The 18,540-nt window shown below is 39.8% G+C and overlaps 1 protein-coding gene across 4 annotated transcripts in view; it reads right to left on the bottom strand.

Moving 5' to 3' along the window:
• The window catches only part of CDH11 (cadherin 11), a 172,050-nt gene that overhangs the window by 52,597 nt on the left and 100,913 nt on the right, over positions 1 to 18,540 (bottom strand). For all 4 annotated transcript variants that reach the window (XM_058155072.1, XM_058155075.1, XM_058155074.1 and 1 more), the window contains 2 exons: positions 8,219 to 8,621; positions 2,672 to 2,966 (listed from right to left, as the gene is read on the bottom strand). In XM_058155072.1, the coding sequence (XP_058011055.1) occupies positions 2,672 to 2,966; positions 8,219 to 8,446 (523 nt within the window). In that variant the 5' untranslated portion in view covers positions 8,447 to 8,621. The remainder of the gene's footprint in view (positions 1 to 2,671; positions 2,967 to 8,218; positions 8,622 to 18,540) is intronic.

Here is an 18,540-nt window from a genome sequence, read left to right as displayed (position 1 = left end):
CCTGCATCGCAGACAAGAGAAACTGCAACATCAAAAGAAAGGGTGGGGCAGGCCTAGAGAGTGCTGAGTCACGGAGCCACACCCCACAGGATATAAAAGCAGGAGGGGCTGCCCTTTAGTTCTTGTGACAAACAAACAATTGACTGTTGAAAACGTTGGCTGTACTTTGGCTCCTGGATTCTGTTTTGTTTCCTTCTGAACTTTGGGATTGTTCCAGCTCAGACTGCAGTCGCTCTGATAGATAAGAGGACTTGGCAAGGACTCGTAGGTTCATTGCCAGAATTGTTATCTGCAGCACGAATAAATTGCTGGCACATCTAGTCAGTTTGCGTTTCTAATTGATTGTGGTTGAAGGGGGGACAGAACAACAGCATTCCGTGTGCCTTTGGCGTTCATTCATGCCGGCCACATGACCACGGAGACGTCTTTGGACAGCGCTGGCTCTTCAGCTTTGAAGCAGAGATGAGCATCGTCCCCTAGAGTCGGGAATGACTAGAACATATGTGCAGGGAGAACCTTTTTAATTATGATCCGAGTCATATAGATGCGCATGCAAAATTTTGCTGCTTGTTTTCTTTATGGATAAAAAAGAGATGATTTCCGCCCCATAAAGACTGTTATTTGTTTAAGAAAAAAAAAATCACAAGTGGGATTGGTTTAAGGACAGCTGTTGTTCTAATTCTTTCCAACCAATGGAATGCTGGAAAAAAATAATGAAAATGATGCCCGTGCATTGTCAGCAGAATCACGCTCCCCAAACCAAGTGGAAGAGACCCAAATCTGGTGTTGGGAACAAGCCAACCTAAGAGAGACTGAGTTTGAAGATGAGCCAGAGAAGGTCAGGGGCTAAGAAACAGTCCATTAAAAATCCCCCCCAATGCCATCCTGATTGGCTGTGTGCATTGCTTGGATCCAAAAACACATTTGCTGGCTTTGGAACCAAATGTTGCACATATCTAATGAAGATGCCATTGGGGAAAAAAATAATAATGCAACTTTTGTTTTTAACCTTTGGCAGGATCCAGCCCATTTTGATCTGAAATGGTCTGATTTTTTATTTTTATTTTTGGTACATCTGTGCAGCTTCTAAAAGAGTCTTGAATCAAATCTCCATTTAAATTAAGGGGGCATTAAAGAGATTACAAACTCTCGACAACTCTTGCTGTCGTTACCTGAACACCATCCAAACGCAAGAGAATATATTTTTGAATCCCTGTAGCTACCATGCAAGCTTGTGCAAATTAGTCCATTAATTGCTGCAAGTGAGAAGGCACAGAAAAGCTCCAAAGGATCTATGGTCTGCTGCAGAGTTGTAATAGGAGAAGCAGTTGGTTAGCAGTTTGGGAAATTGCTGATTTCTCCATTTCTAAGTCTTTTTCTTTCCTCCCTCAAGGTCGTACACCAATAAAAAGGAGAGAGCTATTAGTAAAGGCCAGGATGGAATGAATTAATAAAGGCCAGGAATGAATTCTAGAAGTTTGGCATACTTTCCAAAACTTGTTCTTAAGTCCCCAGTTAGCTGTGTCTTGCTTCTCATAAACAGAAGAACTGTTTCGTACAGATTGTTGAAATTTTTGTTTTTGTTTGCATTTATATCCCGCCCTTCTCCGAAGACTCAGGGCGGCTTACACAGTGTTAAGCAATAGTCTTCATCCATTTGTATATTATATACAAAGTCAACTTTTATTGCCCCCAACAGTCTGGGTCCTCATTTTACCTACCTTATAAAGGATGGAAGGCTGAGTCAACCTTGGGCCTGGTGGGACTTGAACTTGCAGTAATTGCAAGCAGCTGTGTTAATAACAGACAGACTTAGTCTGCTGAGCCACCAGAGGCCCTTTTCATCCCTGGTGGTCACAATAAAAGCTGCAACTTAGCTTGTGGTTTCTCTCTCTCTCTCTCTCTCTCTCTCTCCCTCCCTCCCTCCCTCCCTCCCTCATCTTCTCTTCCCCCTTGGGTTTTCCTTTTACAGTATAGCTTTTAGATGACAAAAATAGAAGCCAGGTACTCTCATTGTTCGAATTTTAAAACATTCTGGGATTTTTATTTTTATTTTATTTTTTTTGCCAGTGAATAAAGGGCTTTAGATGAACATATAAATCTATACCTAGATAGCATTTCAGACTGCTTACAATCAAAAGGAAAAGCATTGTTATCCGTGCATGTAAGAAGCCAGTGTTATCAGGAAGAAATCCATTCAGGTTTCCTCTCAGATAATTTAGATGGGAAATCTTTTATATCAGCTGGAGAATCCTTAGCATTGTCTGAAAGGGGTATGGAGCCTAGTCCTATCACAATTGATTTGATATCCAAGGCAAGGTACTATACACAAATTGCATTTCCCTCTGGCTGATCGCTCTTCCTAGCAAGCAAATAATAGTCAGGGGTGAAATTCAGCAGGTTCTGACAGGTTCTGGAAAACTGGTAGTGGAACTTTTGAGTTGTTCAGAGAAGCGGCAAATACCACCTCTGGCTGGCCCCAGAGTGGGGTGGGAATGGAGATTTTGCAGTATCCTTCCTCCAGGAGTGGGGTGGGAATGGAGATTTTGCAGTATCCTTCCCCTGCCATGGCCACCAAGCCACACCACGCCCACCAAACCACGCCCACAGAACTGGTAGTAAAAAAAATTGAATTCCACTACTGATAATAGTGTACGTTTGTGTTACCTACCCACATTGGATCTCTCTGGTACATTGGCATGATAATTTTCGTGAAGGAATTCAGGAGGGTTGTCATTGATATCTTGGACTTTGACGATGAATTCTGAGGGTGGTTCCAAGGGCCGGTTGGTGTGTCGGTCCACAGCTTGGGCAGTTAATGTGTATTGAGCTCTTTCTTCTCGATCCAGTGTCTTTGTTGCGTGGATGTTCCCTGATTTGTCATCTATAACAAAAATAATGCCCGCTCCTTCACCTGAGAGAATGTATTTGATGTTCCCATCACCAGAATCGATATCTGAGTGAAGCTGCAAAATGAAAAAAAAAATATATTCACATACAGTCTCCAAAGGCAACAAAGGCTACCGTTGTGCCAAATGGAAAAAATGACCCAAGACTCTTTCTCACACTTACAGCTTCTCAATGGTCACACAGTCAAAATTTGGATGCTTGGCAACGGATTCATATTTATGACAGTTGCAGTGTCCTGGGGTCATATGATCCCCTTTTGCGACTGTCTTACAAACAAAGTCAATGGGGAAGCCAGATTCACTTAACAACCATGTTACTAACTTAATAACTGCCGTGATTCACTTAACAACTGTGGGAAGAAAGGTCGTAAAATGGGGCAAAATGGACTTCACAAATGTATCACTTAACAACAACAAAAAATTGGGCTCAATTTTGGTCGTAACTTAAAGACTGCCTTTATTTCTGACATTTTCCCAAAATATTCTTCTTCAACTTTTAGGATACATAGATTACCGTCTTTTCTTTTTTTCTATAAGAAGGAGAAAGAAAAGTTAAATTCCTATGGATGGAAACTCTACAGCAGGGATGTCCAAACTTGGCCCCTTGAAGAGTGGTGGACTTCAACTCCCATAATTCCTCAGCCAGCAACTTGCTCATATTTATAGCTCATGCTGGCTGAGGAATTCTGGGAGTTGAAGTCCACCACTTTTCAAGGGCCCAGGTTTGGACGCCCCTGCTCTACAGTAATAAGAAAGATGTCTGTTGATTATATAATTCTTACTCTAGTGGTCCGTTGCCCTCCTGGTTTGCTACATTTCAACCCAAATCCATTATTTATTTATATTTATATTTATTTATTTCTACGTTGCCCATCCCACCTCAGAGACTCTGGGTGGTTTTGTTGTTGTTAGTTGTGAAGCTGTGTCCGACCCATCGTGACCCCATGGACAACGTTCCTCCAAGCCTTCCTATCCTCTACCATCCTCTTGAGTCCATTTAAGCTCACGCCTACTGCTTCAGTGAGCCATCTCATCCAGCCACCTCATTCTCTGTCGTCCCATTCTTCGTTTGCCCTCAATCTTTCCCAGCTTTAGGTTTTTCTCCAGTGCGTCCTTCCTTCCTATTAGTTGGCCAAAGTATTTGAGTTTCATCTTCAGGATCTGGCCTTTTAAAGAGCAGTCAGGGTTGATCTCCTCTAGGACTGTCTCGTTTGATTGCCTTACAGTCAAGGGACTTGCAGGAGTCTTCTCCAGCACCATAGTTCAAAGGCCTCAATTCTTTGGCGCTCAGCCTTTCTTATGGTCCAACTTTCACAGCCATACATTGCAACTGGAAAAACCATAGCCTTGACTATACGCGCTTTTGTTGGCAGGGTGGTTTACAACACAACACAATAACATTAGAGAACTCATCGCATGATGGCTTTCTTTTCAATTCAGAAAGCAGGAAGGATGTGTATAATACAGAAAATAAAATTAAAAGCATTAATGGATTCATTAATTTACAATAATAAAATAAGTTCAAATTATATGATGTGGGCATATTTTTTTTTTAAAAAAACTGATGCCCATCTCACAAATATACTTCCGAAATATATTAGAAGATAGAAGATAGATTTTGGGAAATTATTATTAAATACTTCTTAGTCATCACATTGCCTTGAAAATGTTAGTGTTGTTATAATGAAGAGGTTAAATAAACTTTTTTTTTAAGAGTAAACATATATTAGAGAGTAATGGACAGGTTTTAAATGCCCCTTCATTTTATTTTGTTATTTTGTTGTTTGTTATTACACTAACTTATACATTGAATCTCTAAAGACATCAAAATGGATGTAAGTAGAAAATAGTTTCATGCAATCTAGAAAGAACATGAATGGGTCCAAAGTATATTGTGGGGGTGGATTTAAAATGCATTTGGATTTTAAAAAAAACATGAAAGGAAAAGCTGATTATTATTTTGTAAGAGTAAAAAGAGGAATGTAATATCTTAGGAAAGATTTTCTATTTAACAGATTTTTGATTGTGTACTTAAAAAAAAAAGATTGATTTGCCCATTATGGAGCTACAACAAAGGGAACCACCCATTGAGTTCAACTAATCTCTCATTTCATAGATACTTAATGCCCATTGTGATAGTTTAATGAATAGCATTAAAGCAATTAATGCATGAAATGAAATCAGAATCCTGCCACTTAAATTTCCAACAACAGTAAAGGCATTCAGCACCATTGACAGTACGTAAGATTAAGGCCATCTTTCCTTTCCTTACAATTCATCCTATTTAAAGCTTGAAGAATGCTCAGCTGGTTTGATTTATCACACCATGTCAGGCTATTTTAGTAGACGTTCCAATGTTCTCTAAAAAAAGGGATTTTAGATCATTCAAATATGACTTGTCCTACTACTTGATAGCATAACAACAGTGGGGCTCATGCAAATAATGAATATGTCAGAGATTTGAACATATATTATAGCAGGTGCCATCAAGGATTCATACCTAATTTAGCAGCTCTGGCATTCATGTAATCACAATTAGAATAATGAAAGGGTTTTTTTTGGGACATTGGCTTTTTTTTTAAAAAAAAAATCATTGCATATTGCTTTTTGTTCTACCTTAAGTCTATGCATTTTTAACGTCCTGTTTTGCTTATATCGTTCTGCCTTTATTGAGCTTTTCTAATTTCTGGATCAAGTTAATCAGATTAAGCCAATGTATTGAATTCAGTGGTGGGTTTCTATGGGTTCGTCCCAGTTCAGGCGAACCAGTAGTGGTGGCAGAGGGAGGATCCGCCCACTCACCCGGACGTCATCATAGAGGTCTGCGCATGTGCAGAAGCACCACGCATGAGCGAAGCAAGCACACTCCCATTTGTGAACCGGTAGCGAAGGTAAGAGGAACCCACTACTGATTGAATTTACCTTGTTGTATTTAGCTTGCTTGTTCAGACCCTATGCTAATATTGTAAAGTTACTCTTAAGTCCTAGTAATGGCATCCATGCAGTATTTTGGGGTAAATTAAAGCAGGAGAATGTGAATTCCAGTCCCATCTTAAGCCTGAAAGCTGGCTGGGTGAATTTGGGCCAATCACCAGGAGACTGTTGAGTTCTAGTCCTAGATTAAGCATGAAAGTTGGCTGGATGACTTTAGGCCAGCTAATCTCAATCCGCAGATGGGGACTGCAGCCAAGAAATTAAAAGACGCTTGCTCCTGGGGAGGAAAGCTATGGCAAATCTAGATAGCGTATTAAAAAGCAGAGATCACTCTGCCAACAAAAGTGTGTATAGTCAAGGCTATGGTTTTCCCAGTTGCAACGTATGGCTGTGAAAGTTGGACCATAAGAAAGGCTGAGCACCAAAGAATGGAGGCCTCTGAACTATGGTGCTGAAGAAGACTTGGACTGCAAGTTGATCCAACCGGTCAGTCCTAGAGGAGATCAACCCTGACTGCTCTTTAGAAGGCTAGATCCTGAAAATGAAAATGAAATACTTTGGCCACTTATTGGGAAGGAAGGACTCCCTGGAGAAGAGCCTAATGCTGAGAAAGATTGAGGGCAAAACAAGAATGGGACGACAGAGAATGAGGTGGCTGGATGTAGTCACTGAAGCAATCGGCGTGAGCTTAAATGGACTCCAGAGGATGGTAGAGGACAGGAAGACTTGGAGGAACATTGTCCATAGGGTCGCGATGGGTCAGATATGACTTTGCAACTAACAACAACACCACAAATCTCAATCCAATATGTCAAATTTAGATGACATGTTGGTTGGTCAATTCCTATTGCAATAAATGAATTAATCTTCAGTTCATCTGAAAAAGTGGAGCTGGGAAATACACACACACACACACATGCACACACATATATCATTAACACTGATATTTTTGAAGCATTTACAAGGCAGTGGTCATCATCTGGTTAAATTTATTGTTTGGGTTTCTTCTGCAATTTGTCATTCTAGCATCAATGTTATATCCAGTGTTCCTTAAGGGGAATGTTTAATTGAATGTGTGTTTTGATTGGAAAAAATGTATCCCAAAATTCGGAGGAGTGTAAAAATGGAAGAATAATTACATTTTGAAAGGCCTAATCTTTATGATTACATTCCAAATTTGGGGAATTTGAAAAGGTATTTCAGATTCCATACAACCATCATGATCAAATTCAATGGTATTAGCTTGGGGATTAGTTAAAATCATATTAGAATCATCTTCAATAATGAAAATGAGTTTTGAAATATATTATCTGATCTTAGGTGAGTGCCCTACATATTAAATCCGTCCCTCCCCTCCTTCAATTAAATGTATAAGCTATTTTAGAATGCAGAACATAAAAGCAACATTTAATCAGAGACAAAAAGAGCATTACAAACCATAAAACAAGGCAACAAAGCCCAGAAGCTACAGTTAAAGTCAATATCATATTCATTTCAACTTAGAAAGTGGCACAGGAAGTTTTGATGGTGCAATGAATGCCTTGCACGGAGCTGAGTTTGCTTGAGCTTATGACATCTTCATTAAAAAAAGGACAAAAAAAAGACAAGAAGAAAGAGAATATATGGTATATCTAGGAAAACAATCAGGATGGCCATGCAATCAAACCAGATTTGAGTCCATTGACTAAATTCCTTAGACAAATAACATTTTAAACAAACTGAACAAGCTATATGCTAATGGAACACATTTTAAATGTATCCGCATGATCCACATCTCTGCCTAAGAATTTCATTTCCTCCTTGCCTGCAAAAAAAAAACCAACTCTGGAAAGCATAAATGAATCTACCTAAAGCATAAATAAAGCTACATAAAGTATGTAGCTTTATGGCCAGCTACAGCTTTTCATCTGGGTATTGTAGCACCATTCTCACCATCTTACAGAGCTAACTGTTAACCTTAAAAGCAAAGGATGGATAGTTGTTTGGCTGGATTTACAGCTAAATGAATCCGTTCTAATCTCAGCTGGATAGGAGAGGTCTTATCAAATGAAGACAAATATATGGGTCTCAGGATAATGCTGCAGGATCCAATCTAGGTCGCTCACTGGAACCAGAGGTTTCACCTTCCAAGTTTTTAGACTCATGCGGGAGTCCATCTTCAGGGAACTTCTCTCTGTCTCCTGAAGATGGGCTCCAGATGAGTTCCAAAGACAAAACCTCTGATCCCGGTAACGATCTAGTTGGGATCCTGAAGAAGTTTTATTGTTTGAAGAATACCCAGGATTTATTCATGGCCAAATCATACCATAACATGTTTCTAAGAAGAGGAAAAAAGCAATGCATGTGTTGCACAAAAAAAGTACAAAATAACTTACTCGGCCTACTAGTACAGGATCCGGTCCAGTATATTCTTCTATTACAAAGAACTGGTTCCATACCCATCCTCTTTTTGACCTCTGGAGAACTTGCCCTTCCTTCCCTTTCTCGTGATGACCATGCAATGATGGCCTTGAGTGGTTTAGTTTGTCTGTTGCCATAACGAAGCTGCAGCACAGCATTCCCAGACAGAGGAGGGTAGCATGTAAACAATGATCTTCCTTCATTTTTGGTTAATGTATAGGCACCAGAGTACTCCCCAGTTTTTTCCCTTTTTTCTCAAAGGGTCACCACAAAAGGAAACAGGAATACTATAATCCTCTGTAAAGTTCACAGGTTTTCCGTAATCAAGATGTCAATGCTCCATAAGTCCATCCCTTGTTAAAGACTCCAAATGGTTTCCTAGAGTGAGAAGACGAACCAAATAGGACAAAATTAGTTCTCTATGTTTATTCTAAGCTCAGCATTTCAGAAATGTAGCACGCAACAAAAGCTTAACAGACCATTGAAACAAGATGCTAGTTTCTCTCCCAAGACGATAATATAAATGAAAGATAAAGACACCTCATAAATTATTCACTAGAATGACCAAGATTGGATGGTCTCCGTAGGTTGGAAACAATAATCTAAGAATATCTGGAATTCTCAGGATGTCATATTTTTTTAATAACTTGCTCAAAAACATAAATTTTTGTATTAGTTGGAAAATTTTCAAAAGTGTAAAGCAGACATGAGGGCTCATTTTACTCATTAAAAAAAAAAGCTGTAATTTTTGGACAGACACTTGGAGGGGTTTTTTGGTGACCCAATGTAAGATCTAAACTGATATTTTTAAACAGAGCTTTTTTGCTACCTTCGGAGGGCAGTAAAGACCACATCTTAGTTCAATAAAGCATTTATCATTTCTGGAGTCCACAATGACGGCCCATCCTTTCCGACACAATTAAAAGAACAGGAGACTTTCTCACAGTCTGCAAAGTAAATGTATCCTTATCTTGGGCTGGGAAGCAAAAAAAAAAAAAATCCATCTGTAATCGTATGTGAGAATGATCTGGAGACGGGTGGAAAAAGACACTGGGAACAGTTAGATAAGTGAGACAACATATTCCACAGCTATATACTGGCCAGGACAAGAAACTCAGAAGAAATTCTTCTGGGTTTCTTGAGCTGTAAAGGAGATGGGATGAGAATTGTACTTTCAGATTTTCAAGTTTCTATTAATATAACTTTATAATTGAATAACAGAGTTGGAAGGGAACTTGGAGGTCTTCTAGCCCAACCCCCAGCTTAGGCAGGAAACCCTACAACCGTTTCAGACAAACGGTTGTCCAACATCTTCTTAAAAACTTCCAGTGTTGGAGCACTCACAACCTCTGGAGGCAAGTTGTTCCACTGATGAATTGTTCTCACTGTCTGGAAATTTCTCCTTGGTTCTAAGTTGCTTCTCTCCTTGATCAGTTTCCACCCATTGCTTCTTGTCCTGCCCTCAGGGGCTTTGGAGAATAGCTTGACTCCCTCTTCTTTTCAATAAAGTACAATTAGCTCATCTGGTCATGTATCTTTTCAAGTCTACCTGACACTGCCATAACATGAGTTACCTCGATGGTAAAACCCTCCTGCATATCTAGGATTTTACCTAAATGTAATTTTTCAGGCATTTTGGCTTCCCTACTGATGTAATTTTCAACCAAAGGTCAAAAATGCTGGGAAGCTATCCTTAGATAGGGAATCTACTAGGAAAATAGCTAGTGGTATAGTATTAAATTCCCAATTCTTTTTAGAGGCATGGTGTCAGATATACCTGACGAAGTAATAGCTTGTGGATTTGGATAAGATAGTGGTAGCCTCCTGGATTTGAGTAAAATCTTTATAATCTTAGCTACTCTAGTTCGTCTCTATTTCCAACTAAGCCTTATACTGTACATTCATATAACTAGTTTCCATAGTACAAAAAAAAAAAAAAGAAAAGAAAATCCAATTCCTAATTCTTTAAACAACCTGGCAATCACTACTAGATTTTTTAGTAAGGGTATCATTTTTGAAGATTGACGGAAGGGCTACAAAGAAACATTATTGCCTGTAAATATGGTTTATCTTCATTTGATATGTCTACCCGAAAGGAACTTCTTTTTTTAACAGTTCTTATTAATTGAAAAGTACCAGAAATAAATAGAAATATAAAGGGAAAAAAAAATAAGTCAAGCATTATTTAAAGCATCCTACTTCATCAGATATTCCAATAATATTTTTTTTTATTTAACTGAGCTCCAATTTACTCAGTTGTTGTTCATCTGAACTGTATAATTAGCACATAAAATGGATATTTCTCACTTTCTAATCTCAGAAGCTTCAAAAAGCAGACTCTACCTGGACAACAAGCTATATTTAATAATGTGTGAACTGTTGGGCAGATCATAGGAGCAGATTTGCCGTAGAAAAATAACTTCAGAACTTATTTTGCTGACCAGATGCAGATCCTTCTATAATAGTTCCTATCATGGTTCTAGATTCTTAACAAAACATAAGAAAATACATTCTAAGGCAGCGGTTCTCAACCTGTGGGTCGGGACCCCGTTGGGGGTCGAATGATGATTTGCCAGGGGTCGCCTAAGACCATCGGAAATATGGGAAGTATGCTTGCGAGTCGAAGAATCGCACTCCAATGGTTGACTCCACAAGCCAGCTGCAGGCTCTTCAAATTGCTAGCTGAATTTGGCTTCAGGCACGATGAATTAAAAAAGAGAGAAATCTTTGCTCTGATGTTTCCCTCTCAAGCCAGCTGCAATCACTCCCAATCGCTAGCCTAATCTGGCTTCAGGCGCGATAAATTCAAAACGAAAATAATTTTACGGTTGGGGTCGCCACATCATGGGGAATTGTATCAAAGGGGTCGCCACATTGTGGGGAATTGTATTAAAGGGGTCGCAGCACTGTAAAGGTTGAGAACTACTGTTCTAAGGGAAACCTTATACATGTCAGATGTAAAGAATCAGGACCATCCATTAAGTAGCAGCATAGAAGATTTATATCAAGCTTATATAAATGGTGCAATGGTTAGAGTGCAGTACTGCAGGCTACTTCTGCTGACTGCCAGCTGCCTGCAGGTTGGCAGTTCGAATTTCACCATCCTTTCATCCTTCCAAAGTGGGCAAAATGAGGACCCAAATTGTTGGTAGCAATATGCTAACTCTGTAAACCGCTTAGAGAGGGCTGTGAATCACTGTGAAACAGTATATAAGCCTAAGTGCTATTGCTATTGCTAATCTACTCAACTAAAGTTTAACACTAAATTGGAGACAGATAAAAGTCAAGAGAATTCAGGAGAGGTTGGACTTGGATGTTTGTGGCAATGTAACGACTTTAATCTGATGACACATTTAGCTCCGCCTGCTCTTCTCCTACAATTATCCTCCTTAGAATAAAAAAAAGGTGAAAGGGGGAAATTAAAGAAGATAAATGAATTGTACAATTTTTTTTACACCAGATCTTTAATTTTAAACGATCGCATCCACAGTAGGCATGTGAAAAAATCATCAAATATTTCCCCTAACATCTAAAATGTAGCTCAACCATATTACTGGGTTTGGTAATGCCATTGTAAAGAAAGCCTGTAGAAGCATCAGAAGGGGAAGACGCAGATATATGAAAGTGTTTACTATCAGTTGTTCAGGCATGAAAGAAAAAAAAAACCTGAACACAAAACATTAACCACACATCTAAGCCATTATCTTTAATTTACTAATTAGGGCTTAATGCAGTAATCGCTTGCAATCCCTTTATTTTCCAAAATGTCCCTGTGTAGTGACATCTGCGGAGTCTCTGTGTAACGTTCAGAATAGAATAGGGTCTAGTTTGAATCAAGGCCGGCTGTATCTGGGCTTCTTGAGATGAAACGACAAGTTTCCTTTGAGCATACAAACCAGAGGCTTCATTTGGGCTTGGAATAAAAGCAAATAAGCCCTTTTCATCTGAACAATAAGTGCTATGTCAGCCCCCTTCTTGCCTTTAGCTTCTTCTAAAAGCATCTGGGCTTTCTAACCATATTAAATACTGTACCAAAAAAAAAAGGACACCCAGGGATTAGGATCAGAGAAAAGCTCAAAATACACAAAAATGTTAAAAAAAAACAAACCACCAGCATACTGGACCACTCTGAAGCTTGTTTAATTCAGCATTTAAACACACACACACACCACAAAGAAAACAAAACCCCTCTCAGGGGGGAGTACATTTTAATAAAATGCATACTTAAACGGCAGATCATGTTCTTACTAACATCTGGCAGACTACTTCCATGTTTGAGCACCGTTCAGAAACCACAGCTGGTTCAAACTCTAGCACAGAACGGTTCATCAATGCAGTGTAGCTGAATAAAAGCTGCCCAGTCATATAGAATAGATTTTTTTTTAATTGGCCAAGTGTGATTGGACACACAAGGAATTTGTCTTGGTGCATACGCTCTCAGTGTACATAAAAGAAAAGATACATTCATCAAGAATTCTAAGGTACAATACTTAATGATAGTCATAGGGTACAAATAAGCAATCAGGAAACAATCAATCAAATCAATATAAATCATAAGGATACAAGCAACAAAGTTACAGTCATACAGTCATAAGTGAAGGAGATGGGTGATGGAGAGTGGAGTCATACAGTCATAAGTGGAAGGAGATGGGTGATGGAGAGTGGAGTCATACAGTCATAAGTGGAAGGAGAAGATGAATAGTAATGCAGACTTAGTAAATAGTTTGACAGTGTTGAGGGAATTATTTGTTTAGCAGAGTGATGGCATTCAGGAACAAACTGTTCTTGTGTCTAGTTGTCTGCAGTACTCTATAACGTGGTTTTGAGGGTAGGGTTTAAACAATTTATGTCCACTATGTGAGAGGTCTGTAAATATTTTCACAGCCCTCTTTTTTGACTTGTGCACTATACAGGTCCTCTATGGAAGGCAGGTTGGTAGCCATTGCTTTTTTCTGCAGTTCTAATTATCCTCTGAAGTCTGTGTCTGTCTTGTTGGGTTGCAGAATCAAACCAGAAACTTATAGAGGTGCATATGACAGACTCAATAATTCCTCTGTAGAACTGGATCAGCAGATCCTTGGGCAGTTTGAGCTTTCTGAGTTGAGAAGGAAAATTCTTTGTTGTGCTTTTTTGATGACGTTTTTGTTGTTAGCTGCCCATTTTAGATCTTATATTTGGACTGCAATCTCTGCATTGATTATCAACAGGTTATGTATGCAATTAACTATGTTGGTTTTCATCTGTAAGACCCCACAGATGTGACTCTCAATACATGTTGTCTTCCCTTCTCCAATTCCCTTGAATTGACCCATCTGATTGATGAGTCATCACTGTCAGTGGTTTTCTGTAACTGGTAAGGGCCAATGTTTTTTCAGCTGCGCTCGATGGAATTCATTTTTTTTACTACTGGTTCTGTGGGCATGGTTTGGTGGGCATGGTTTGGTGGGCATGGTTTGGTGGGCATGGTGTGGCTTGGTGGGCATGGCAGGGGAAGGATACTGCAAAATCTCCATTCCCACTCCACTTTGGGGCCAGCCAGAGAAGGCATTTCCCAATTCTCTGAACTACTCAAAATTTCCGCTACCGGTTCTCCAGAACCTGTCAGAACCTGCTGAATAGCACCCCTGGCTGCACTCAATATATTTTGGAACTGTCTTCCTCTTCGTTATTCATCATTAAGTGTTAAATTGTACCCTATGACCATCATTTGTGTTGTAAATGTTGTACCTTGATGAAGGTATCTTTTCTTTTGTGTATACTGAGAGCATATGCACCAAAGACAAATTCCTTGTGTGTCCAATCACACTTGGCCAATAAAAAAAAAAAAATCTATTCTTTAAATCCAGGGTTGTTTCCAATCTGATGACCTTCTAGAAGTGAGTAAACTCTGTGGGGCTCTGAACATTGTTTAGAGAATGATGACAGAAATACCATCTGATTTTTGTATTATGCATTGTGGATTTAGCATTGGTTTCTGTGTTTCTGTTGTAAGCCACCCCGAGACCAGGTGAATTGTGGTGATACAGGAGTTCTTAAATATGCATGGACCTCCTCTCCTTACAAATACTACTGGAAAAGCAAAAGGCAGAGCAGTAGATAAAGGAGGCACCAATTAGTCCTGATACTTTTAGTAAGAACTCTTGAAGGAAGTTTGAATAAAAGTAGAAATGAATATTATATTTTTAAACTTACAATGACATCAGCCTCCTTGCTATTCTTTGTCACAGAGCCCAAAGAAAACAGTGTGATAAAAAATGGGGTAAAATGTGAAATGAAAAAAAAAATGAAACAGATTTGTACAGCTCTAGATGCTGACATTTTAAAACTAAAATGTATGATTGACATGAAAAAGCACCATTCTATGAAATATCAAGTGGTATCCTCACTCCAAAGCAAGCAGGCAGACAAACAAACAACAACAACCTTTAAGAAAAATAAGTCTGTTTTTCTTTCCAAAAGGTATATTAATTTTACACAATAGAAGTTCCACAGTGATTTTCTTAAAGGAGAAGAGAGATAACAATTGTCATTTGATGACTAGAAGACAAGGCTAGAACTTATAAATCATATCTGACTAATTATTTTTCAGTGTCTTCTTTGTCTGCATATATAATCCTAATTGGATCAAAAATATTTCCATAGAATGTCTTTTCATTGGACATTCATTAGACCAAGAGTGTCAAACTGAAGGTCCGCGGGCCAGATGCAACCAGTGGGTGCTTAAATCTGGCCCATGGGGCCGGCCTGGAAATAGCAAAGGACCAGCCTGTGGTGCTGGTAGGATGCTGCAGGAGGCCGTCCAGGTGAAAATGGGACATGGGTGGGGCACAGCTCCTCTGCACCTCATTTTGGCCAGCAGAGTACTCAATGCATGGCCCGTGGCCTGGATGCAGCCTATGGGATGTTTAAATCTAGTTCACAGGCCCGGCCTGGAAATAACAAAGGACCAGCCCACAGTCCAGGTTGAAAACTGGGGTATCCGCAGCCCCTGTGCACCCTGTTTTGGCCAGCAGGGTGCTGCAGAAGGCATCTGTCCTGTCTCTCCCCCCCCCCCCGGCCAGCCAGCCGGTGGAGAACTACAATGCTGATCCAGCCCTTGAGGAAGTCCAGTTTGACACCCCTCGATTAGACCAGGGGTGAAATGCTCCCGGTTCAGACTGGATCAGTCGATCCGGTAGCAATGGCAGCAGGTGATTTGGAGAACCGGTAGCAAAAATCCCTGGTCCACCTGCCCATGCCCACCCAAACGCCCAGTCGCCCACTTGCCCGTGTGCCACTTCTTTTAAACAATGCTTTTAAAAGGTTAAAAAAAGGCTCTGATGATCACAGCTGAACTGCCTGATCGTCAGAGCCTTTTTTTAACTTTTAAAAGCATTTTTACAATCTATTTGCCTGAATAGGTTGTAAAAAAATGCTTTTAAAAGTTTTTTAAAAAAAGATTGTGTGCCACAGCTGATCAACCCCCCCCCCACAGTTTTCTACTTACCCATGCCTCCTTTTGGCGTGCATGTGCACCTCGCATTTGGTGCATGGTGCGCAGTGTGCATGAAAAGCGAGCATGCACAGCCAGCGAACCGGTAATAAACCGCTTCAGAGTTCCCCACTGCATTAAACTAAATAATCTCTTACATTTGTCTAACCAGTACTTTTACATGATAAAATGGTAGCTGTTCCACCACAATACAGAATTCATAAAGCGGATTTTGAGGCGCCACCAAATAATCTCATGAAAGGTTGTGTCATTCTGAGGCATTTATTGAAATGAATAAATAATATATGCACATTAAAAGGAGGCATGGGGTAAGTAGAACAGTACACAGTGGGGTGGGGTGGGGAGGAATTTCTTAAAAAAATATAATGCTCCAATTAATTTAATTTAGTAAATCAGGAGAGTTGTGAAAGAATAGGATTTCATTCACATGCCTTCTTTAGACTTCTTTGTGAGGCGCTTTGCCCATAATGATGTTATGCTGTATGACTTTGTTAATCAAATTGCTGTGTAATAGTCAGACCAGCTCAGTTGTGCACTATATTGCCAAGGAAAGCCAATGGCAAAAATAAAATAACAAGACATAAAATTTAGATGGTGAGATGGGGATCAGAATGACAACGGCTGTTGTTGTTTTTACTTCATTTGCATGTAATTTAGTTATTTTAAGATACATAGAGAGAGTCAGTTTGGTGTGACGATAAAGGGTCCTGCGTTGGTTCCAAAAGCCAGCAGAAGAATGACCCTGGGCCAGTCACTTTTTCTCAGCCCTACAGAAAAGACAATGACAACCCACTTTCCAAATCCTGCCAAAAAAACTGCAGGATTTTGAAAGTGGGTTGTCATTGCCTTTTTTCTTAGGGCTGAGAGAAAGTGACTGGCCCACGGTCATCTTGCTAGCAACTTCTCCGGGCAATTGCTAGAAGTCAATATTGACTTGAAAGCACCTCCTTCTTCCCCCCAAAATACATAGAACAGCTTATAGGTCTATTTTTCATATTTTTGACAGTTTTCCCTTTCAGCTACATTCAAAACTATTATTTGCTGTGGGTTTCGGAGGGATTAAGAAATACATCCAAGATTTTTGGTTCCACATGTGATCCAGGGGTCTAAACCAGGGGTGAAATCCAGCAGGTTCTGATAGGTTCTGGAGAACTGGTAGTGGAAATTTTGAGTAGTTTGGAGAACCGGTAACGGAAATTTTGAATAGTTCGGCGAACCAGCAAATGCCACCTCTGGCTGGTCCCAGAGTGAGGTGGGAATGGGATTTTGCAGCATCCTTCCCCTGAAGTGGGGTGGGAATGGAGATTTTGCAGTATCCTTCCCCTGCCATGCCCACCAGGCCACCCCCACCAAGCCACGCCCACAGAACCAGTAGTAAAAAAAATTGAATTTCATCACTGGTCTAAACAATGAATTCTTCTGAGGCTGAAGCTTCATGGAAAATTTCTTTCCTTCTAGGAAGCCAAACCAGGGAACCTCAGTCAACCATTACTTGTATACCTCCAAAGGTTAAGCTAGAGAACTGTGACTAGACTACCTTAAGTTTCTGTACTTGATGCTGCTATTGAAGACTACAGTCAGCTGGTGCAGAACTCAAATTCCCATTTGATAATGAGTCAGACTCCAGTAGTGTTTTTAATACAAATACTGTAAGAGATGTACTAACTTACAGTGTATATCTGGGTGCAGATCAAGGTGCTGGTTGCCTTCCATTGAGGACCTGTATACTGCACGAGTCAAAAAGAGGGCTGTCAAAATATTTACAGACCCTTCACACCCTGGACATAAACTGTTTCAACTCCTACCCCCAACAACTAGACACAAAAACAGTGTTTTTTTCCCGAATGCCATCACTCTGCTAAACAAATAAATCCCTCAACACTGTCAAACTATTGACAGTGGACTACTATTAATCTTCTCATCGTTCCCATCACCCATCTCCTTCCACTTATGACTGTATGACTGTAACTTTGTTGCTTGTATCCTTATGATTTATATTGATATTGATAGTTTCCTGATTGCTTATTTGTACCTTATGACTATCATTAAGTGTTGTACCTTATGATTCTTGATGAATGTATCTTTTCTTTTATGTACACTGAGAGCGTATGCACCAAGACAAATTCCTTGTATGTCCAATCACACTTTTTTAAAAATTTGCATTTATATCCCGCCCTTCTCCGAAGACTCAGGGCGGCTTACACTATGTTAAGCAATAGTCTTCATCCATTTGTTTATTATATACAAAGTCAACTTATTGCCCCCAAAAATCTGGGTCCTCATTTTATTTACCTTATAAAGGATGGAAGGCTGAGTCAACCTTGGGCCTGGTGGGACTTGAACTTGCAGTAATTGCAAGCAGCTGTGTTAATAGACTGTCTTAGCAGTCTGAGCCACCAGAGGCCCATAAAAAAATTCTATTCTCTTCTAGTTATCACCCATAAAAACCTATGTGGTTTGATTACCTGCTAAATACCTATTTTGGACAGAAACAGCCACTTTGAGAAGGCAGAGAGTGCCTGTTGAATGTTTCTCCACAATTCCCATTGTTGAAAGTTCAGAATGGTTGCTAGTAAAAGAGAAAAACACTGCCAGAACTAATCGATCAATACATACTGAATCAATCAGTCTAGACCAGGGGTCAGCAACCTGTGGCTCTGGAGTGGCATGTGGCTCTTTCACCCCTCTGCTGTGGTTCCCTATCACTCAAAATGTGTATCACAACCACCAATGTGCGACTCTCACTGGCTCGCGATTTATTGAGCTTTCAACCCCCAGTAGGCCAACCATGGATAAATCCAAGAA

The sequence above is a fragment of the Ahaetulla prasina genome, chromosome 12, assembly GCF_028640845.1.
Source record: "Ahaetulla prasina isolate Xishuangbanna chromosome 12, ASM2864084v1, whole genome shotgun sequence".
Lineage (NCBI taxonomy): Eukaryota > Metazoa > Chordata > Lepidosauria > Squamata > Colubridae > Ahaetulla > Ahaetulla prasina.
Note: the sequence above shows the minus strand (reverse complement) of the source record. Positions and strands in the feature narration are given on the sequence as shown.